This window comes from Phycodurus eques, chromosome 7, assembly GCF_024500275.1.
Source record: "Phycodurus eques isolate BA_2022a chromosome 7, UOR_Pequ_1.1, whole genome shotgun sequence".
In the NCBI taxonomy this organism is placed as follows: domain Eukaryota; kingdom Metazoa; phylum Chordata; class Actinopteri; order Syngnathiformes; family Syngnathidae; genus Phycodurus; species Phycodurus eques.
The window spans coordinates 28,402,165-28,425,707 of NC_084531.1; the positions used below are offsets into that span (position 1 = coordinate 28,402,165).

The following is a 23,543-nucleotide window of genomic DNA, read 5'->3' on the forward strand; positions in this document are numbered from 1 at the left end:
ATTTGTATCTATTACGTTTATACATGCTGTATGTAGTGTTTTTAGTTACACACATTCTTAACGTATTTATTGATCTAGCATTAAAACGGTTTAAAAAAATGTGTACTTATTTTTGCATGCATTCGATTTGTTCATAAAAAATTGACACTATAAAATATATAATTTGGATCAAACCAATAGTTTGTTTGATTTAGTATATGTATAATTTCTTTATATATTAAATGTAGTTTTTAATTCAGTAACTAAAATACAATAATTACCTATTATTAATTAATTAAACAAACAGTTATTGAAGTAAAAATGGGTATTACTTTTTGTTCTTATTTTTTTTTAATAATGACAATAACACATTTTAATGCTATTTTATAAAAAAAATTACATTTATTTTTATTTGTATGCATTTATACAATATAAATAATATTAATAATAAAATGACACTGAAACTAAAACTAACTAAAACTAACTTGTAATTTAATTTATTTATAAAACAAAATATACACATTAACATTATACACTGACAATGGAGTTAGTTTTAGTTTATATATTTGTATATGTTTACAATGTAAATCAATATTAAAAGCGTATAATAACATTAACATTTACAAATAAACTAACTTGTATTGATAACCCAAAATAGATTACACAAATTGCACACTGATAATTAAACTAAGTCATATTTTTATATATTTGTTATCATTAAAAGTGCATCACAATACTAATTACACATTTATTATTCAACTAAAACCTAAATAATTAATAGTTGTGGATTTATTTAAAATGAAAACATATTCATAAATAATATTAAATTATGAAATAAAAACTAGTTAGTAGTTAAAAAAACTAATTCATAAAATAAGGATAAATATAAAATTTAAATTAATTCTATATTAAAACAGTATAACATTTCTAATTAAACTATCTTCTATTTCCGCCACATTTATTCCTAATTAAAACGTAATAATACCCATTACACACAATTAAACACGTACATTTTTATTTATTTACAGTTTCAATTTTATAATTATACTCATTATACTACGGACACATTTAGAATTAAACTATCTTAGTTTCATGTGTTTATTTTTAATAGAACAAAATATCTATTCATAAATGAATTTACTAGTATAACAGCAGATTTATTTTGTGACTGGTATAAAATGATTAACCTCCGTTTGACCACTTTGTGGGCTGAAAAAACAAGCAAAGAAACTTCTCGCTGACCTTTGATCATGTGACAGGTCCATGGCTCTGATGGCGGCGTCGCAGGCCGGGTACACGTACAGCGGCTTGAGGCTGCACGCCTGCCACACTTGGACCACGCCGTTGTCGCCGCCCGTCACCAGATTGTGCCCGTCGCTGCTCAGAAGGATGGCCTGCGCCCCCAAAAATAAAAACAAATCATAGAAAATGTAAAAAGAAAAAATACATGGTAAATAACAAGAATAAATAAGTGAAAATATATTAACATGAAATTCGTCAAATAAAGTCCTTGAAAAAGGACCAAAACGTCGATGGAAAAAAACGGACAAAGCGACAAAGTAAAGAAAAATGAAAGTTAAAAAAAAGGCTCTTAAAATGATAGAAATGGGGAAAATGGTAAAAACAAAACAACAATTGAAAAGAAATTATTGAATGAAAAAATGGTGAAAAACAAAAAAGAAAATTGCAAAATTAAGTCAAGTAAATGCAAAAAACAAATAGAGAAATGATTCATGACAAAACAGCAACACCGCAAAAAAAAGGGGAACAAAAATAGAAAATAAAATATAAAAATAAGTACGTGAAAAATTTAAAAGCTACAGAATACAATATTAAAAGTCAATAAAAAATATCAAGATAAGATTTAAAAATAAATAAATAAAATAACAGGAAAATGGAAAATAGTTAATGGGACAAATTATAACTGAAAATAATATCATTGAATAGTCCATAGTGTGGAGAGATTTCATGTGAGATTAACTATTACTTTGCAAGAAGAAAACAAAATGACAACAGAAGAAAAAGAAACCCCAAAAAACGCAAAAAATAAACGAAACAATTGGAATCAAATCTAGCATTGTTGAACAATGGAAGAAATACAAATAATTGCAGGGAAATAGCTGAATAAAATAGCTTAAAAAGTTGTTTTTTTGTGTGTTTTTTTTTGTTTAAATGCAAAAGACTGTATAAACCCTTTTCACATGGTTTAATTTCGGAGCGTCTGAATTCCGAGCGAGGCGTCGAGCCTCACCCTGCTGCTGTCGTCGAGCTCCATGCGGGCCAGCAGCTTGCCGTTGATGCTGAAGTTGCAGAAGCGTCCGCGCTCGTAATAGATGATGCAGTGGCCCTCGCTGGACACCGAGATCAGGCGGGGCCGCCTCCAGCTCTCGGGAGCCTCCAGCGCTCGCAGCAGGTCCCCCGTGATGGTGTGCACCAGGCACGGACCGTCTGGGAACACAAAACACACATGCCGACGCTTTGGTTTTTCCCAGTCGATCGTACTTTATTTCTTTTTTTTTTCTTTTCTTTTAACGGTTATTTTGCCATGCAGGCTCGCTGACCTTGGGCCCCGCTGATGACCAGCCCCAGCTCTGCGCAGACCGCCACGCACGCCACTTCCTGCTCGTGACCCGTGAGGACAGCTCGTGGTGCCGGGTAGTCGCCTACAAGAAGACACGAGAAAGTCCCTATTAATAAATCATTTGAAATTGGATGATTTCCTGCGGCAAATTGGCTGTGAGTCACTGGTACGGTGGTCACGACATAATTTTACCCAGCTTGCCTTTGATTCAACTTGCAGAAAAAAATGGCCTGATATTTCACAACCTTGTTTTTTTTAACCATAAGAAATAATATTAATAGAAATAATCTGTTCCAGGGTCCAATTGTCAATTCTTTTTTTTCCTTTTTTTTTTTTTTTAACGGTAACACAAGTGTAAAAAATAAGTTTAAAACATTGAAACACTTTCAAACTAAGTACATAAAAAAACTTTAAAGTAGAAAAAGTAAATAAAAAAAATTGAAAAGTAAATAAAAAATAAAAGTGTAAAGGGGAAAATGAATATTAAAAAAATTACAGAGAATATAGATAGGGCATAAGTATAAATTGATAAGAATAAAACAAGTACAGGGCGACACGCTGGCCGACTGGTTAGAGCGTCAGCCTCACAGTTCTGAGGACCCGGGTTCAATCCCCGGCCCCGCTTGTGTGGAGCTTGCATGTTCTCCCCGTGCCTGCGTGGGTTTTCTCCCACAGCCCCAAAACATGCATGAACTGGAGACTCTCAATTGCCCGTAGGTGTGAATGTGAGTGCGAATGGTTGTTTGTTTGTATGTGCCCTGCGATTGGCTGGCAACCAGTTCAGGGTGTACCCCGCCTCCTGCCCGATGACAGCTGGGATGGGCTCCGGCACGCCCGCGACCCGAGTGAGGAGAAGCGGCTCAGAAAATGGATGGCTGGAAAAGTCAGTACATGGAAATATTTATGGAAAAATAAATACATTAAATAAAACACAAATGAAAAAGGGAAAATACGTGCAGTCAATTAAAACGTGGGAATATATAAACGATTCATGGGAAAATCATATGGAAAAAAAAAATAAGAATACACAAATGAATAATTAATAATAGCTACAGATAAAAAAAGTAAATTGGTAAAAATACTAATGGTAAAAATAAAAAACATATATAAAATAAAGGAAATATGTAAAAAAATAAAAAAATCAAATATAAATATATATATATATATATATATATATAATCAATAAGAGTAGTTTAACTTCAATAAACCACTAAATCAAGAAAAAAAAAAAAGCGCACAGACATACTTCCACCGTGACGCACATCTGCTCCCGTTTGTAGGCGGAGTTCTGAGATTGTCATGCAAAAAAATGCAAAGACGACCACTGGCCTCCGTGATTGATGACGGTTGCAGGTGGAGGTTAGTGAGGGCACTTTCTCCACTAGGCCATGAACACTGTGCAGTATTTAAACACTTCTGCATGTAATCATGGATCTCATTGGGTAGACACACTAAACAACTACAAATGCATCCCACAGGGATCACATGACCATGAAAATCAGATAGCGAAATCGGGTAATTCTAATAATTGGATCCGAGGACTTTTTTTATGGAAGCATCGTTAACACCTGATTTCTTTTGGCGATGTAAAACTCTCCTGGACTAGAGCGAGAGACTGTTCTGCCCCAAAAATTCCACAAGGTCACTTCCATTTTCTAGCATTTTTACACGCGCACAGATGTAAAAGAACCAAAGAAATTTGTTTAAACAATTGAACATGCCCAAAGAAATCGGGGAGCACTAAGTACGAATATATCAGATAATGGTAGTTATCTGATAAAGTGTATCACGTTACGTTGTTTATATCAACACTTGAATATTTTTTTATACATGCAGATGAAGGAACCAAAGAAATCAGATTCAAAAGGTGCACATGCCCAAAGACATCTGGAGTAATCTAGGAGTTTTTATATATTCCTTTCTCATGAAAGTTTTCAAGAAGTGCTCTCTACACATTGTGCCGCACACGATGCCCAGTAGTTTATTCCCTCTCCTTTCACAGTCTGCATACATGTTGTATGAAGGAAGTTGTTCGTCCATGAGCGAGAGGAACAAGATTGAAGTCTTCACTGACCACTTACACATGTTCAGAAGTATAAGAACAAAAAAAATAATACAAATCTGATGAATGGTTGTACATGCCCATATAAATCGAGAATATCAGGGAGGAATCTGGCCGCTCTTGTCTGGTTTCTAAAAATCAGATTTTCGGATAAAGCGGATCGCATTATGCCATTTACATGATCTCTTGAAAAAAATTGATTGATTTCTACTGGGCACGTAAACTGACAAAGAAATTTCAGCCTGCTACGATGCATCCGAACATAGAGTCCTGTCATCACAGCTTCACTAATAAAGATAATAATAATAATAAAAAAAGCTAATGCTACAGTTTCAGGCTAATCCATTCAGTCACGTCTGAGTGACAATCGCTGACCCCCCTTAAACCCCACCTCCCTCCCCCTGTTGGCCATATAGACTCTGTGGCGGTCCAGTCTGCTGGACCGTGATGGATGTGGGCCCACAGAGACCACGCGGGACCCTGTGCCGCGCTGACATTGCCAGCAGCTGCTCCGACGATGATGTGGGGGGGCTTTGACGAGGACAAGTGTCACGGGAAGCCTCTGGGGAGGTAACAAGGGAGCCGAAGCCGCTCACCTGCCTGACAAAAGATTCAATCTCGCCACTTCGCCTTCACCCTCGGGACGACCGCAACCCGCTCGCCTGCGCCTGGTGATGGCGTGAGGCTGAGGGAGGGGGGGGGGGGGGGGGGCGTGATTGAACCTGACATCATTTTAATCATCCAACACATTCAGACACCTTTTTTTATTCACATGACCTCAATTAAAGGATTAACTCCACACGAGGCTTCCATGGGTTCCACTGGAAAAACCCAAATACAATAGGTGAATTTTACAAATAAGAGTCTCTCTGAGATACCAGGCTGCTTCAGACGCCCACCACTAGATGGCGGCAGCAAACTTCACAACAGCTGGCCATCATCAATTCAAATTGGAGGGGAAGGACAAGATCAGTTAGTGGCCGACTGCCCCAAAAACCCCACAGAAGGAGAACAAGGAAGGACAAAAAAATTAGGTGAAATCATGTTTTGTGCTTGCATTTTCCATGTTTGCAGGGTATGGCTGAGTCCATCACTGGGGAACTGGGTCCTGGACTCCCAACACAACAGACCAGTCAGGATCCATGACACCATCCCCTCCTCCATCACCCTCAGCACTCAGAGCTGGCTCCCTCCAGGGCTGTGTGCCGAGCACTCTCCTGTTCACGCTACTAACCTTGTGTATGCTCAGCGAGATTCCCGAGCTGTCATATCGTGAAGTTTGTAGACCACAGAGCAGTGGTGGGACACATCACCAACAACAATGAGTCAGAGGACCGAAACATCTGGTGGACTGGTGCAAAGACAACAATCTTTGCATCAATGTGAAAAGGTCAAGGAGATGGGGGTGGAGTTCAGGAGGGACAGATGCCCCCCTACCCTCTACAAAGGATGTCAAAAGGCTGCCTCCCCACAACCACAGCCTGTACATCTTCACCAGCAGGTGCAGAACAAGGGCTTTCTGCATCATCAAGGACCCACCCCACCCCGCACACCGTCTCGTCCATCATCTCCCCTCAGGCAGGAGGCTACGGAGCATCCGGTGCAGGACCAGCAGGGCTGAGGAACAGATTCTTTCCGGAAGCTGTGAGACTAAAAAACTCGAACATCGCTCCGTAAGCCCGGCATCAGACCCCCACCCCTATTAATCCCTGCACGACGAACACTTTATACATATTTAGTCCAAAATATCAGGGAATATATTATAAGAAGTTCAAGCCGCTGCGTTTGTATTTTTGCTGTATCCACGTTTTTGCTACACTTGCATCTTTGCACACACTCATAACTGGGAATAAGCATTCCTTGCTATCACATTTTATTTCTTTTTTTAAATCTTATTTTGTACTATATTTTCTATCTATTAAGTCTTGAGCGCTATTGGGTTAATCTGGGACCTTGGGGATTGAATTTGGTGCCATGTCATGTGTAAATGTGTGCTTGACAATTCAATTCCTCGCATCCTTACGTAGAGAGCAAATGAAGAGTTCAAACGAAAAAGCAGCGCCATGTAATTTTAGATTTATGTGAACATTTTGGACCTTTGTTTGAACTAAATGATTTTCGCCGAGACGAAACATCAGCACTGTTATGCGAGGTTCTGCCTTGAATATGTTAATTGCAGAAGAAGACATTCGCGCAAGTGTTGAGGAGGCTTGGTAGACAGCGTGAGCATCAGGGGAATTCTTTTTTCCCGATGCAACGAACACAACAAGCTCTGCCTGGCTAATTGGACGCAGCTGAGCCGAAATTCTTAATTAGCCGTCGCAGCGTCTGTCAACTTCATCAAATCGGATATCCGCGTGTGAAACACAAACACAAAAAAGACAAAACGACTTACTGTTGACGGGGTTGTCTCCGATGATGTGATGCCTGCCGCTCCAGTACCACAGAAGAAGAGTGGCGTCTCTGGAGCCGGACACGATGTAGCAGTCGCCCCCGATGTACGACTCGGACCGGGCCAGACACGTCACCACGTCCCAGTGGCCGAACACAATCTGGGTCAGCTTTCCTGCTCGGGACAAACATCGGTTTAAGAGGTGGTTGACAGAGAAGGGGCCGCGGGGGGCGGCGGATCCCGTCCGGTTCGCCGCTGCCTCGCTACGCGCGTGGTGCCAAACAGCAGAGACAGTGAAGCCCAAATAACACAAAACACATTATACTTCAGGGGAGATGTATTTTTCCGATCTGTGGGCACTGTTTGATGGCCAATTGCACACTATACTGATATTAGTGGGTTCAGGTTAAAATGAATAAGGAAGTGGCCATTCCGCCGAATGGCCACTGCATGGAATAAGGACGCTTGGTGTTTTCAGAGTAGGGGAAGGGACTTGTGCCAGAAAGTACATGCCCCAGCCTGCTTTCACCACAGGACTAGTTTTTAGCCTCAACCCCAAAAAATCCAGAAAATTTAGAAGGTGAACAAAAGTTTTAAGCTACAGTAGAGCTCAACAATTCAGTACGACACTGTTTTCAGACCGCAGAGATGCAATACTGAGGCCACCAAACCGGACCCCAACAACAACTCGGCTGCGCCTACAAATTCTGTCCATAAAAGTTATGAACAGAATCAGTGCAAAAGGCAGCCTCGGCGGAGTCCTCGCCGGAAACGAGTCCGACTTACTGCCGGCAATGCGGACACGAACACTGACTGCGGTCGTACAGGGGACCGAACAGCCCGTATCGGGGGGTGCTCGGAACATGAAGCAAAAAATCAATTGAGTGAGCGACGGCTCGTAACGTAAACAAACTTGTAAATGGAGGCACTCGGAAGTCAAGGCAGCACTCTACTGTATATGCGCAACATTTTTGAGGGCATCCACAACTCATATCTTTTCACTATTTGGCTCAGCGGCCATCGAGAGCAACACGCCGAGCACTTGACGCCGTCCTCCACGCACGGGCGCGCACACCTTTTTTTGCGCTCCCGCTCTCAGCCCACCTGTCTCCGAGGAGTACACGCGGAAGCTCTTGTCCCAGAAGCCGCACACCAGGATGTAGCGGTTGTCAGCTGTCACCACGAAGCACTGCGTGCCGATCCGGATGCTCTGGTCCACTAAGTCTGTGATCTGACGCTTGTTGCTCGCAGCGCTGTTTGCTGCGGCGGCGAAGGCACACGGGACACGTGTCGACAGCAGACGTTACAAGCGGCCGATGCGTTTGAGAAGCTGCGAGGACGTGTGGAATCATAAGAAGAACTCACCGATCAGAGGGTCCATCTCGATTGGGAGATGATGCGCCTGCTCCAGGGAGTATCCTGGCGCTCCTCTCAGTCCTGAACAAACACGTTGCCCAGTTTGAGTCAGGATCCCGCTTACTATGGAGCAGTGGGAAGTAACCAAGTACAAATACTTTGTAACTGTACTTAAGTGTAATTCTCAGGTATCCGTACCTGAGGATTTATTTTATTTTCTTTTTTTTACTTTTGACTTTTCCTCCCTGGATTTGAAAGGAGATATCTGGACTTTGTAATCCTTGCTTTGCCAAAATTGGCTCGTTAACGGAGGACCCTGAATGCATCACAGGCCAGGCTAAGTGTGCACACCAATTTGTTTACCCTCAAGTGGACACCAAGTTAAAAAAAAAAAAAAAAAAAAAAAATTAATTAAGAAAAAAAACTTGGCCTGGCACCTGAATTCAATAGTGGCGAGTAAAGGACTCTGAATGCATATTTTAATCATCAGCGGACCTTCGACAATATGCGCACATGAGTTTAAACTGCGGTGGACTGAGAACCCTGAATGCATCACGGGCATCACGCATTGCCAGAAATGTGCACGCATGGTTTTAACAGCGCTGTGCACAGGACCATGAGTGCATCATGGACGATGTACACAGAGTGTAAGTTCAATGCCAGAGAGGACCCTGAATGCATCGCGGGCAATCTGCACACTCAGACACTTTTTTTTTTCTTCCACATTCGATGTGATGTGATCCTGAACACATCATATCGAATGTGAACACTAAGTTTGGTGTGGAAAAACACTTTAGGATAAAAGGCCACTGAATGAATTTATTCCAAGCAGGAATAAAATAAACATTGTTTTTGTTGTCGTCAAAGCCAAACCACATTTCCTCTCTGTCCAACATGGCGGCCAGTGGTCTGCAGTTGCCCTCATTAGGGCAGTAGACGCTCTCTCACCGTGTTTTCCACTCTGACAGCAAGCAAGTGTGAGGCGAATGTGCGCTTGAGCCGGGGCCCAATTTCCAAGCCAGCATTGCTTTGGCCTCCTGACCCGGAGGTGGCGGCCCCTTTCTCGGGGGGCACAAAGGAGGGCGGGGGGGGGGGGGGGGGGGGTCTGCGGTTCACGCGCCAGCTTGAGACAACATGTGGAAACACTCCCCGCTTGGTCAGGAGGCGCCGGCTCAGGTGACGTTTTCATGGGAGCGGCCGTCACTCACCGACCGTGTTGTGCCATCGGTTGACGGCGAAGAGGCGGCCGCACGTGACGGTGACCACGGCCGGCACGGCGAGGTGCGGCAGCGTGTTGGCCGCCACGTGCGTCACCGGCGAGTTGGACGGGAACTTCAGCACCATGATGACGTCTTGCTGCAGCTGGTCCTTGAACATCAGAGGACTCTGTGGAAGGAGGAAGACAAAATATGCCATTTTTTTCTTATGGGGGCTTCGCAGTTGAAGTTCCTATTTTTAGACTTGGGGCTCAAGGAGTAGCCACTCCCTAGATCTGCTCCTGGTCGGCAAGGTAGCCTAAGCCGTACTCGGCATTGGCCCCGCGGTCGAGTCGGTGGGTGTGAAACGGAATTTCAACCAGGGTGTTAAAAGTGGATGTAAAGCAGAGGTGGGCAAACTATGGTGCTTATTTTTATTTTTATTTTTTTAAAGGGGTTAGTGTCACTCTAGATGAGGAAATACGAAACAAACAATAAATACATAAATAAATATTTTTTTTAAGCAGTATGTAAAATATTATATAATACAAAGTCATTCAAATTGTTACAATAAATGCCTTATGATTATAATCATTGAATGTATTCATACAAGAAATAAAAATGTTATATATATATATATATATATATAAAATATATACAAATATATAAATCAATTACCCAATTATTTAATGAGATAAATGAACACAAAATTATTATTTTTTTTAAAAACAATACATAAAATATAATTCACCGATTTTAAGAAAATAAATGCAAAATGAACGCAACAAATATTACAGGACTCTTGATGATGTAAAAGTTTGTTGAGCCAGATGAAAGAACAGGTATGATGGAAAACGTGTGCTGTACTCTTAACTCTTCATCCTAGGGTTGATTTAATAACACACGTTATTAAATGAATTTAATTGTGTGGGGTGGGTGTGGGGTTGGCACAACCTCCTCTCCGTTCAAAAGTTGAGCAATATTCCCCCCCCAGCATGCTCTCCGCTCTCACCAGGTGCATGGCGGAACTGCGTGGAGGATGTGGCTCGATGAGCAAGTGAGATGGCGTCTGTCCAAAGCTCCGGATCTGCGCCTCCGTGGCCTGCGGGAGGGGAAAGCGAGAGACAAAGTGGAGAGCGAGAAAAGCGGAAGAGAGAGGGCGGCCGTCACACTGGATATGCGTCAAAGTGATGGGTCAATGCGCTACTTGACAATGCGAGCAAATCTGGATTTGAAGTTGGGAGAGTGGGGTGCACTCCCGGTAACCCCCCTCACCCCCACCCCTCCTCCACCTCCACCTCACCCTCCTCAACCTGCAGAGTCCTCCAAGTGTTAGTATGGAAGAGACAGGCCTTTTCCTATTAACATGCTTGGCTTAACCGTTCCCATTTGCAGGCGCGAGGCCCCCCCCCCCCCCCCCCGCCCCCCCGCTTGCGCAAACGCTAACCTGGAGTGACATCCCGGCGAGGCCGGCCACTGCGATGTCCCGCGCTATTGTCGCGCGAGACAAAGGAGAGGGCGCGCGCGCGCGCACACGCGCGGTAATGTAGAGAGGCAGGCAAAAGTACACGGGGGTCACGTCAAAGGATGCTGTACACGCTCTGAAATGTGGGTCTGTTTTGAAGGCGAACACACCACGCGCTAGAATTGCACTCAGTCGAGCGGACACACACGAGCACACATTGGGGGAGCCTACCCACTTCCCGCGGGACTTTATTCGACCTGAAACATCTTGGAAAACATGTTCCGACAAGAATACACGACTGGAAGTTTTTTTATTTATTTATTTTGTAATATTATTACCATATATATATATATATATATATATATATTGTGCTTTTTGTTATGGCAGTTACATCTCCAACTAATTAAAACGTAGCATACATGTGAAGAGTTCAAATGCAAAAGAAGAAATGTTTTCCCATTTTTTTCGTAAGTGCAGTCAAATAAATCAATCAATTCCAGTTTCTAGGTTAAAGATCATTTTCATTTCGGATTTTCCAACTTCATATAAATTCATCATTTAAGAGCTAATTTGGAAACAAAATAAACTGATACAAATAAAATAGTCTTTTTTTCGAAGAGGCGGCATTTTAATGGGATTTCATCAAGAACATATTTTTCTTCAATAACAGATAAGCGAAACATTTTCCCATGACTATAAAATGTCACTGGAATGGCGTTGCGATTTGGGAATAGAAATAAATCATGAAAAAGGAGAAGACAGCCCAACAAGTATCCAGTATGTTGCGTTTAACTAAATAGTATCAATGAGAACCCAACATGAAGAAAAATGAGTAAAACCTGCATATAAAAGCCAAAATGTTGCTGTCGTGTCTCATATTCAGCATTGTATATTCAATTGTGCCATATTTTGGTCGATTTCTTAACAGCCTAAATAGCACAAGATGGATCCAAATTCCTGGCTAATAAAAGTATATGGTGTCAAGAAAGTACAATCAAGTCCCCCATCGTCATGGTTTGGCATTCGCAAATTCTCAATTTTTGGGGGGAACCTAGCCTCAGTTATTTGCTGAAAAACTCACCTATTTGCTGTTTTTTTTTTTTTTTTTGCTCAGGCCAAAGCCGTATCTAAAATAAAAAAATAAAAATGGTTTTGCACCATCGGTTGGCATTTGGGTGTTGACGTTGAAGTGAGGAGAGGCACTTTATTTCATCCGGCCATACCTTCGTCGAATAGAGAAAAAAAGAGATTTGCTGCCATCTTGTGGCAGCTATGGGAAATTACAAACCTTTTTTTGCATGGGCCACAATTACTCGCAAATTTGAACTATTCACAACAAGGCTTGGTCCTCGAAGGTTCACTGCATGTAGAAGTGAAACATCTCGACTCTTTAAGACATTTGTATGTTGGGGAGGAGCTAAGTTTAGCCTGGGTTGTCAGCGGAAGTTACAAAGAGTGCACGGCGCATTTTTTTTTGTCAGGGTGAAGTTGCATGATGAGTTTGAAATGACAATGAACAGTTTAAGGATCATAGTTTGCTGTTTATTTACCATTTAAACAATTAATACCGGCAATTCTCAATATTTTTAGGGGGCTGTCAATGACTCACGGTTTTTCGCAATTGGGTTTGCTGTATTTACTTCCGAGGGGATATTTGTGTAATCCTGTCCACTGACACGGTTAAAAACATCCACTAACTTGGCGGCGGTAACATCCAACAAGGCGAAAACAAAAAAAGATATGTGTGTTTGTCATTGATCTTGATGGAAGTGACTGGCGCCTGCTCCTCCATCGCAGCGGCGTGCGCAGATGTCCGTCGCGCAGGGTTTGCCCGGCCCTCGTTTTGCGTGGGCGCTGTACACACCGCTTAAAATCACACGCAGCCAATGGGCAGCACATGCCAGGGCGGCGCAGGCGGCGCGGGACATTCCCAAGTGATTCGGGATGAGGACAGGCCACCTGCGAGCTAGACCCCCCCACAACTCCCCCCGCCTGCTTTCCTCTTCCCCCAAAACGACTTCCTCCACCCCTGCCGTCACTTCCTATCTGGCACAACGCCACTGTCGCACTGCACTCAAAAGTTTCACGTGACTTGTTGCTGAGCACATTTGGGGAATACAAAAATAAAGCCACACAATTTGCTAAAAAACGGACCTAGTGGTGTTTTTGTGTTTAGGCAAAACTGAGTATGAGTATTGCGCCATCTCTTGGCATCTTAGTGCCAAGGACCTACTGTATGTTGATGTGAGTTGAGGAGCTTCATCATGTAGCATCTACAGGCAATTATAATCCTTTTTAAGGGCACAACATGAATACAGTAAATAAATAATATTGTTAGCCTAGTAGCATAATTGTCTACGTCAATTTTAACTGACTGTTACTGACTAAAAAACAAAACAAACAAACAAACAAAAAAAACAATGTATTTGCTAAAAATTTCGTTCATTCTGGTTTTCCCCAAAATGTTGAAATATGACGTGGGCAGGCAACTATTAGGCTAACGATATCATTATTTTGCGGGCCGCCAAGCTATGGCTCGCGCACGGGCCGGAAACGCGGTTTGAGGACCGCTCCTCTCGCGCCCGCACGTACCGCCGTAAAACAACACAACACAACACAACACAACACAACACAACACACGACATCAAAGTCTGTCAGACAGAAGGAGGACGCGCCCTCTGCTTGACCCGCTAAGCAGCGTGGGCTCGCCTTGCGACACGACACGCCGAGAAGACTGACGGAGAAGTTGCACGCACGCTGGAAGACTATAACCGCTCTCCTTAGCTTTTACCTGCATAAACGTACCTGAATCCATCCCATAAAATGTGGCCACTCTTTGACGACCCAGTACTGATATATATTTTTGTTTTTTTGTTTGTTTCAAGGTGGATCATGGCAAACACACATTTCACTTTTGAAGAAAGAGCATTTGACGACAACGTCTCGTCATTTCCAACGAAACGTTCCACAACGTCGACGAATCCAAGTTGGAACATTTGCGAACACGCGGGAATGAGAACATTTGACGACGGGGGCTAATGATTTGACTTAGATTTCTTCATTAGACTTGTATCAATGCCAATCAAGGCTAACTTGTTGGTGATATCTGATTCCCTTTAAAGAAGATTCAAATCCTAAAGGTCAAGTGATGACACACTTTTCAATATGAACACTTTGTTGACGACCACTCAAGCTTTGCTGTCTTTGTCAACCTCGTAAGCAGTCAAGGATGCGAGGGGGTGTAAAGGGATTGGGGAGGGGGAGGGGGGTGGGGGTGGGGGGGTCTGCGGTCTGCGTGACAAGGAACGAAGTCGCACTGATGAATAATTTGTCCGCCTCCTCCCGAGCGAGGCCACATGCTCGGAAACCGGGGCCGAGCTGTCATGTTCCCCCCCCCCCCCCCCCGCCCCCCCGTGAAGAGGAACCTGTCAGGACGTGGCCTGCCCCCGCCAGCAGGGGGCGCCACCTGACACGCGGCGACGGACCCTCGGATTTCCTGACAGGTCCTGACGGCGTTTATGCAATTCGTCAGCTGTCGCTGGAGCCGGATGAATCAATATCGCGGGTGTTCGCTCGACATTTAGCGGGCTCGCTCTTTGTCAGTGCTTCGTTATGTTTAGTAACTATGTTGAGATGTTTTTCACGGAAGATTTTGTAACAAAAAACAGCATCAGGTATCTGTAGCATAGGTATATTATGTAAGCGGTGTTGGAATTTTGATTGTACGGCATTTTTCCTCACTACATTTAAAAAAAAATACCAAAAAAAAACAGCTATGGCTTTAAAAGATGCTATAAGTACAACGTTTTTCGAGCAGCAACAGCTTGACTTCTGGTGACATTCGCGAGCTATAAAAGAAGTCGGCAGGTTATAGAGCATTCGTTCTCTCTTCCAAGTTCCAGCACTCTGGAATGTTCTACCTGCCAAAATGAGAGAAGCTACAGTGCCTCTGCAAAAAAAAAAAAAAAAAAAAAGTTTCAACCTCGGCTTAAGATTTGGTTAAACTGCAACCTGTATGCAACAAGTCTCTTGCTCTCTGCCACACCCCGACATCTAGATTTTGGCCTGTTTTACTGCCGCTTCCCCCTCTTTTGTGATTCAAGGCTAAATTAAAAAAAAAAGTGGACTTGACGTGAAATGTCTGCCATATTGTTGTTTTTGTTTGTTTGTTTGTTTTTTTTACTTAAGGACATTGTTCTCACATTTGTGACTTGAAACACATACATTTCGCAAATGTTGCGATGTACTCTGGCAAAATGGTATCTTTATTAAATAAATACGCAGCTATAAATGTGCACGTGCAGTTAAATCCTCGCGATGTTATTTTGCATCAGACACGGAAAGAATCCACCAAAATAATAGTCATGTATTTGAATAATGGAAGGAGCAATCTTTTTTTCAATTTGTAAACAAGGGGCATGGTTCTATGTGCGAAACAAGTTTGAATTGATGTTGAAGGAATGTCAAATAGAACGATTGCAATTAGCTGACTCGCAAACACAACGTGGATCTCGACACAATTAGACACCGGCACGGTGTTGTCGGCGTTCGCGGTAACACAATTGGCAACTACAGAGAATACAAACTCCCCCCCCCCCCCCCCCCCCCCCCCCCCAAAAAAAAGAAAAAAAAAGAAGAAGAAGGCCCTTGCTTGGATCAAGCAAAACTTGATGCGTCCCATTTGCATAATGGTCACTTGATAAATAAAGGCGCCGCTGGAAGTGACAGTATATAAATGAGTTGTTTTGCAGACAGCAGATGGCGGACATCACAGGAAAAGAGAGACTCATCCCAGAAAAGACCCACAATGCACGGCAGCTGCTGCCCCGCCGCAATTAAGCCATTCACAAGTGGCACACCGCAGCTCATAGATATTCAATTAACGTGTTGAGGACAAGGAGACGCACCCGCTCGGCTATTGACGGGCTGACCTCTGCCCATTGATCGCAGGATCATCGATCCGATTGAAAGCGGAGGAGGCCCATAATCGACTCGGGAAGCTTTGGATGACGGCCCGTTGTTTCGTTTTTCACAAAAGCGACTGACAGACGACATTAACGCATGCCAGCACACGTGCAGACAGGAGGTTATGTCGGCCGGGAGAGACGAAGAGTATGAGGGAGGGAGGGTGGGAGGGGCTCGGTCACCATGGAGACCAATCTTGTACAGTGCAGTAATTCCCAGTAAATCAAGGTTCACCACAAATTCACCTTCAGTACAGTGGACCACTGTACTTACGTTTGCGAAATGCCAATAATCCGTTACAGCACTCCTTTGAAAAAAAAAAAAAAAAGGTTGTAACTGTATATTTTGCTGAGGGAAATAGCATTCCATACTATTGTACTTCAAAAAAACACACAGTCATAAAATAAGGAAATAGAATAATATTATTTTTTTTTTCTCATACTGCATCAATTGAATGGCCATTGTGCTGCACCTTCTGGTCTGCCCACATTGGCCACCTGGGGGCAACATAAGACAGATAGGTGGCGATACGGTCCATTGCAATATCTTAACTTCTCCCTCAACTCATCAGTACGACACTAATTTTAGTCCTTCTATGCACAGGACAAACAACATGACTGTGAGTACTGCTATATTGTATGTCTACATGTGCTGCTGCACCGTTTATGTTCAATCCATTGCTTAAAGGACCTCAACACACAGTCGACGCTATTTAGCTTTAGCATTAAGATAGCGGACTGAAAGGCTGAACTATATCTTTGTTTGAGATACACAACGTGTAATTGTTTTCTGTTCAGTTGGACCGTAAACTTCAAGTGGGAGTGCCACTAAATAGCTTGAAGGTTCTTCTTTTTTTTTTTTTTTTTGCCAAACTGCTGCTTGTTGCCACACAGCGCGTGAATTTAAAGTCTGCACTTTCCAAAAAAAAATGAAATAAAATAATAACAATAATCTTAACCCATTGTAAACATTATGGACAGTTTGAACATTACATTCAGCAATAGTTTTGTGTACCACTAGAGGGAGCCTTCATACCAAGGCATTCCAACACGTCGAGGCAATTTGTGACTAGCGAACCCGGATTAGGCCGGGGTTCACTGTATATACACTCGCGAGTGTGTGTGTGTGTGTGTGTGTGTGTGTGTGTGTGTCCGTGTTTACCTCTCTGGTCAAAGGGTCGGCGATGGCGTCCAGGCTGACGCCGCCCTCGTAGGTCAGGTGGTGAAAGACGTTGAGGCCGCGCACCGCCTCGGGACCGCGCTGCTTGTAGCCGAAAATGAGGTCAATCCACTGATGCAGCTGACACGACACAAACTCGCTCTCCAGCGCCTGCCCGACGAGCACGGGGGGCCAATTAGAGATGAGAGGCGCGCACACACGCACAAAGAGATGACACACGTTGTCCGTTCACATTCGGAAGCGCTCGGATGTGCAGATGACCTCACGGGACGTTGCAGCGACGGCAAAAAACACACCGGACAAAACATTAGGAACACCCATCGAACGAGAGCCGTGTGAAATAATTGTGCCTCAGCAGGAAAAAAATACAAATAAAAAAGATTCCAGAATGCAACAGGCAGCACTTAGTGGTGTTCAGACCTCCGCCGAGGACATACACAAACCATATTTTTAATGTCCCCGCATCAAGGTCAACAAGGCCGAATATCTGAATTGTACATATTATGCACAATTTTAGGATGTATGTAATATATATGTATCTGGCAATATTTAAAACATCTCATTGGATTAAGTGGATCGGGTACCTAATCTTATGACCTGTGAGAGCAAAATGACAGATAAACGAACAATTGAACAGAATAATAGAAGCAATATCACCAAAAGGAATGTGTCGTGCTGTTATCAACTCGCATATCATCTCACATTTCTGCTCCCACTTAAATCCCACAACTCATCATTTTCGGAGATGCTAACAGGGATCCAATTTAGTGTAAAACTAGCCTGATAAATGACCTGCGAGAGCGGAGCGTATTCCTCCACTGTGTCTTTTATTGTGTTTGCGTGTGTAAGCAGAGAGCGCGGATAAGACGTCCGCCAGGCTGATAAATGCTACTGTACGCTGCACAATGCGAATGTTGGCGGAAGCGGCGTGGAGAGCAATAAAAAAAAAAAAAAAAAACACACACAAAAAAAAATCAGCCATTAGTAACAAAGGCTGCACTCTCACACGCACACGCACGGACGCACACAGTTTGCCACAGGGCATGTCACCACAATCGGAAGTGGCACATGCAAAGATGGGAAGTGGGAGGAAGCGGGGGAGAGCGAATGAGAAGGAAGGAGACCGAAATGAAATCATAAAGGAGGCCAGAGTGCTGCAGACTAGAACAAAAGAACACAAACATGGCGGCAGGGGGGAAGATGGCGAAGGGTTTTGCGGAGCGAGGACCATCGGCGCACGTTGAGGGATGCGAGCATCCGTCTCCAGCGGGGCCCGCAGATTAAAGAAAGGTCACCTCCGTATGAGCAGACCGGCTGTGTCACTCCGGCTGAAAAGGTCGAGCGTGTTCCTCCAGCTCACCTCCACAAAAGAAAATACTCCCCAAAAAAGATGGCAAAAGGATGGAAAATGTTTCATCAGCGGTGTTTCTCATTAGAGTCGCGGGTGAGCTGGAGCGAGCGGGGGTCAACCCCCGGGTGTGGTCAGCCGGGGCAATCACAGGGCACATTTACACACACGCGACCTTCCGCAACCACGTTCGCACCTGTGGACTATTTACTGCTTGGCCGCCCGCCAGCCTCAAACATTGGGCTCCGTTTCTGGAAACGTTCCAAGTTTGGGGAAAAAAAGCCATTTTTAAAATTTAAAAAAAATAATTCATTAGAAACTAAAATAACTTATTTTAATTCAACACACAATTAGAAAAGAAAAAAAAAAAAAAAAAAAATAAAAAAACAGAAATGCTAATTTATCAAATTAACGAGAAAATATGGTGAATTTATGAAAAAATACACGATATGGGCGGCACGGTGGACGACTGGTTAGAGCGTCACCTCACAGTTCTGAGGACCCGGGTTCAATCCCCGCGGGGCCCCGCCTGTGTGGAGTTTGCATGTTCTCCCCGTGCCTGCGTGGGTTTTCTCCGGGCACTCCGGTTTCCTTCCACATCCCAAAAACATGCATGCTCGGTTGTTGAAGACTCTAAATTGCCCGTAGGTGTGAATGTGAGTGCGGATGGTCGTTTGTTTGTATGTGCCCTGTGATTGGCTGGCAACCGGTTCAGGGTGTACCCCACCTCCTGCCCGATGATAGCTGGGATGGGCTCCGGCGCGCCCGCGACGCGAGTGAGGAGAAGCGGCTCAGAAAGTGGATGGATGGATGAATACATGATATGCAAAAAATTAAAAAATGGTCTAAAAAAAAATTTTTTTTTTTTTAAATTATACTATATACAAAGAAATTACAAAAAATGTGTATACAAAAGTTAATTGAGCAAATTACCAAGACCATATGGTGAATGTATAAAAAAAATACATAATGTGCAAAAGTATTAAAAAATGAATATTAAATAAATAAATATTAATTTGGCAAATTCATTAGAAATGACGGTGATAGGCGATAGATCGTAGTCTATTATATAAAATATAGAAATCGATTTATCTTAGCATATTACTGGAAAATATGATGAATTATCTTTCTATAAACAATTGCAAAATATAAAATGATACAAGCTAAACTCCCAAGTCAACAAAACAAAACAAAAATCGATAATGTACAATAATAAAAAAAATGTTATAACCATTTGCCAAATGTTCTACAAAATATGGTGATTGTATTATACAAAGAAGAACCATATATTTTTGCAAATTAACTGGAAAATATGGTGGATTTCTAAAAAAAAATACATCAACAATATACAATATAATTTGCAAAACTAAAAGGAGATGAAAAGTATATTTTTGTGAATTAGCTAGAAAATATGGTTAAAAATACATATGTAAAAACAGAAAAAAATATGCACACATTTTGTGAATTGACTCGAAAATATGGAATGCAGTTTTTCAAAAATAAAAAGTGTATAATTTAAAAATAGATCAAATAAAGAAACATTGAACAATATTCATAATAGTGAATAACAATAATAATCCTCTTGCCTAATCAAGATTACAATAAGCCTTGAGTGAACTGTGTACTGTTTCACAACAGGATTTGTATTGTTTTTGGGTTGATTATTATTTTCAATACACATTTGCACTCCTTCCATACTTGCATATAAAACAGGCTAGCGAAGTCTGGAATTTTCCGATCCTCACCATTCTGTTGATCCTCACGAAGTCTTCGGGGGTCTTGGCCCAGACCGGCAAGTCCACGTCGCCCACCATGGCGCGGTCCTCCCGCATTCCCAGATGGTAGCCGTTGGCGTTGACCAACATCTCCGGCAGGTAGAAGAACTCCGGGATCAGCTCCTGCGTGGCGGAAGAGTTGCGATTACAATGGTCAGTTTTGTTTCGTAGGATGTCATGCATAAAAATTAAAAAAAAAAAAAAAAAATTAGTAGAAATCTCACAAATGTGTGGGTTAATATTATTTACTACAGTTGTTGCTCATCACGTTTTTTTTTTAAATGTAGAGTTTTTTTGTTTTTTTTTGATGGACGACGGTTTTTATGAAAACATTTGGGAACTTTCACTAAATTATGAAAACTTGCATGATGACCCTTTTAAATCAATCCACATCCACATCACTCCATGGAAATAAAACTTTTTAAAAAGCCAAATGAAAAAAAAACTTCATATCACTGTCATGTGAAACTACTATCTATTCCAGCCTCCCAAAAAACAAACAGCACATTTGAATTTATAAAAACATAGACTAATAACATAATTAAATAGAACGTAAGGAATTAAACAGTTTTTTTCCAGATTTTTTTGCTTCATTTCAATGGACATTGTGCTGCCTGTTTTGGTGTTCCCGTTTTGGCCACCTTGGGGCAGTATAATACAGATTAATGAGTATAAATGGAGGAGCTGTAACAGTTGCTCAGTTAGCCGCAATATTATTAGTCATTCTTTGCGGAGGATAAAGAATATATGCCTGTGAGTAGTTTTATATTATCTGTCGACTTGCGTTGCTCCACTGCTTGTGTTCAAGTATCTGTTAAAGGGATAGAACGCTGATGCGATTCGTTAGCTCATCTGTGGCATTTCCCATTATATGTCAGCATTAAGCTAGTGGACTTTTCAGGCAAAGTTATGCGTTAGTTTTCAATGCGCAATGTGAAATTCTCTCAGTTTTATGTTTAGTTTGACAGTACATTTCAAAACTGCCTGAAAAAACTAACGAAACCGAACAGAATAAAAGAATAAAACAGAAAACCAAGAAGAAACCCCACCGAGAGGCAGGTGAAAAGGTAACACAACCACACCAAGCAGCGGGATGTGAAAAGTGAGACGTGGTGTTTTTTTTGTTGTTTTTTTTTAACACTGAGGTGTTAGCGTGTTAAATGGAAGTGGAACTGAGTCGTTGTTGTTGTTGTTGTTGTTCGATCTGACAGTGGAGGAAGCATCAGGCAACACCTGCTGGAATCCCGCGCATTGAAATACAACATCATGATTGACAAGGCTCGAATATGCGCTACCGTCCCTTTAAAGAAAGGCGTGACTGGTGTTTCCAATCTGCGGTTCAATGCAACCGTGAGAGGACGAGAAATGTCGACGCAATGAGGCATCTGCACACCAGGAATGTTGTGTGTGTGCGTGTGCGTGTGTGTGTGTGTGTGCGTGGGTAGAGATTGGCCGTTCATGACGGGGTCGTTGAATTGTTGTTTCCATCTGACTTGAGAGGTGACCCCAGCGAGGGGTCGGACAACCCGGCTCGCTCTTGTCGTCGTTACTGCCGGAGGAGGCCGAGGTTAATGAAGGCGAGTCCCCGGGAAAAACGAGACGACTTTGAATCAGGCGGCCCGACGGCCCGCTCTGTTCGCTGGGCGTCGGACGACCTTCCGCCCCCGCCGCTTCGGCTCGGGTCTCGATGACTGCGAGGCGGCGCCGCATTCTGTTCGTGTGTGTGCTGGTAAAATACACGCACTGGAAAGTTCATGAGGAACGATCGCACGAGATCCAATACAGGAGGTGGATTAAAATTTGAGTTTATCTCACAGGGTGTTATTTTGTTTCCTTGGAAGCCATTTTGGTTCGGCACAAGCTCAACAAAATATGTCCGCCGTTTGTGTTAAACTGGATTTCCCCTGTGCTGTTTACACTGCTGTCAAATCTGGATCAGATCCAGATTAAACACAGATATGTTTAATATTGTAGTGCACTGCATCATACTAGCTGTTACTAACATTTTGACACTTGCTAAATAAGGCAACCAAAACATTAGGAACATCTATCAATATTCGGCAGTGCAAAATCAATATATATTTGAACCAATACCCCTCAGGCAGAATTTTAAGGTATCTATTGATGCATGAATAAAGCCCAGACCCAACATTATATCGCAAACGTTAAACTGTAAGCTTTGGCTCCAAACCCTATTTTGAAACACTAACCATCCATTCATCCATTTTCTGAGCCGCTTCTCCTCACTGGGGTCGCGGGCGTGCCGGAGCCTATCCCAGCTGTCATCGGGCAGGAGGCGGGGTACACCCTGAACTGGTTGCCAGCCAATCGCAGGGCACACATAAACAAACAACCATTCGCACTCACAGTCATGCCTACGGGCAATTTAGAGTCTCCAATTGATGCATGTTTTTGGGATGTGGGAGGAAACCGGAGTGCCCGGAGAAAACCCACGCAGGCACGGGGAGAACATGCAAACTCCACACAGGCGGGGCCGGGCATTGAACCCGGGTCCTCAGAACTGTGAGGCTGATGCTCTAACCAGTCGTCCACCGTGCCGCCACACGAACCATTAAAAAACAAAAAACAAACAAACAAACAAAAACGAACTTATTCCTCATACGACACCCTAACTGCAGCTCCAAATACTAATTTTGAACACTAACACTCCTTTGAAACGCTAATTCTGGTTTACAACCCGAACCTGAAATGCATAAGATGACTTGAAACAAATTTCAAATGACAACGTTTGCTTCAAACTCTAACTGTTGGTTCAAACCTGATTTGAAATCCTACCCCCGCTTTGAAACTCTAGTCTCGGGTCTAAAGGTTCATTTTAAAGTCTAACACTTGTTTGAAGCCCGAACTCCGGCTTGAATCTGTCACTTGAAACACTAACACTTCATTGTTAAAAACCCTCATTTCGATCCCGAATCGTTCCTCGGAAGCCTAATTTGAACGTATGTAGAATTTGTTTTGAATGACCAAAAAAAAATATATTTTTTAAATGACAGCATTTTCACCCCATTATGACAAAAAAATCTTGATGATCTTGATGTTTAACATACAATATTTTGTCCCCGATGAAATCCTTTCTACCACTGGATCGATCATCCTACTGAGATCTGTTTCTAATATTTGGATGCACGTTTGCGACAAGCTCGGGTAGACAAAATATTAGGAACAGACTGGCGGTAGAATGCAGCGCATGACAAACCCATTTTGGAATGACCGCGCCTGAATCC

At 42.7% G+C, this 23,543-nt stretch overlaps 1 protein-coding gene across 1 annotated transcript in view; it reads right to left on the reverse strand.

Annotated features, from left to right (window-relative positions):
• LOC133405443 (neurobeachin-like) overlaps window positions 1-23,543 on the reverse strand; it is a 132,172-nt gene that overhangs the window by 4,623 nt on the left and 104,006 nt on the right. The window contains exons 18-27 of the mRNA XM_061682373.1: window positions 20,269-20,421; window positions 17,158-17,325; window positions 10,579-10,668; window positions 9,579-9,756; window positions 8,380-8,451; window positions 8,119-8,274; window positions 7,018-7,188; window positions 2,541-2,642; window positions 2,231-2,427; window positions 1,222-1,373 (exon numbers count right to left, since the gene is read on the reverse strand). Of these exons, the coding sequence (XP_061538357.1) occupies window positions 1,222-1,373; window positions 2,231-2,427; window positions 2,541-2,642; window positions 7,018-7,188; window positions 8,119-8,274; window positions 8,380-8,451; window positions 9,579-9,756; window positions 10,579-10,668; window positions 17,158-17,325; window positions 20,269-20,421 (1,439 nt within the window). The remainder of the gene's footprint in view (window positions 1-1,221; window positions 1,374-2,230; window positions 2,428-2,540; window positions 2,643-7,017; window positions 7,189-8,118; window positions 8,275-8,379; window positions 8,452-9,578; window positions 9,757-10,578; window positions 10,669-17,157; window positions 17,326-20,268; window positions 20,422-23,543) is intronic.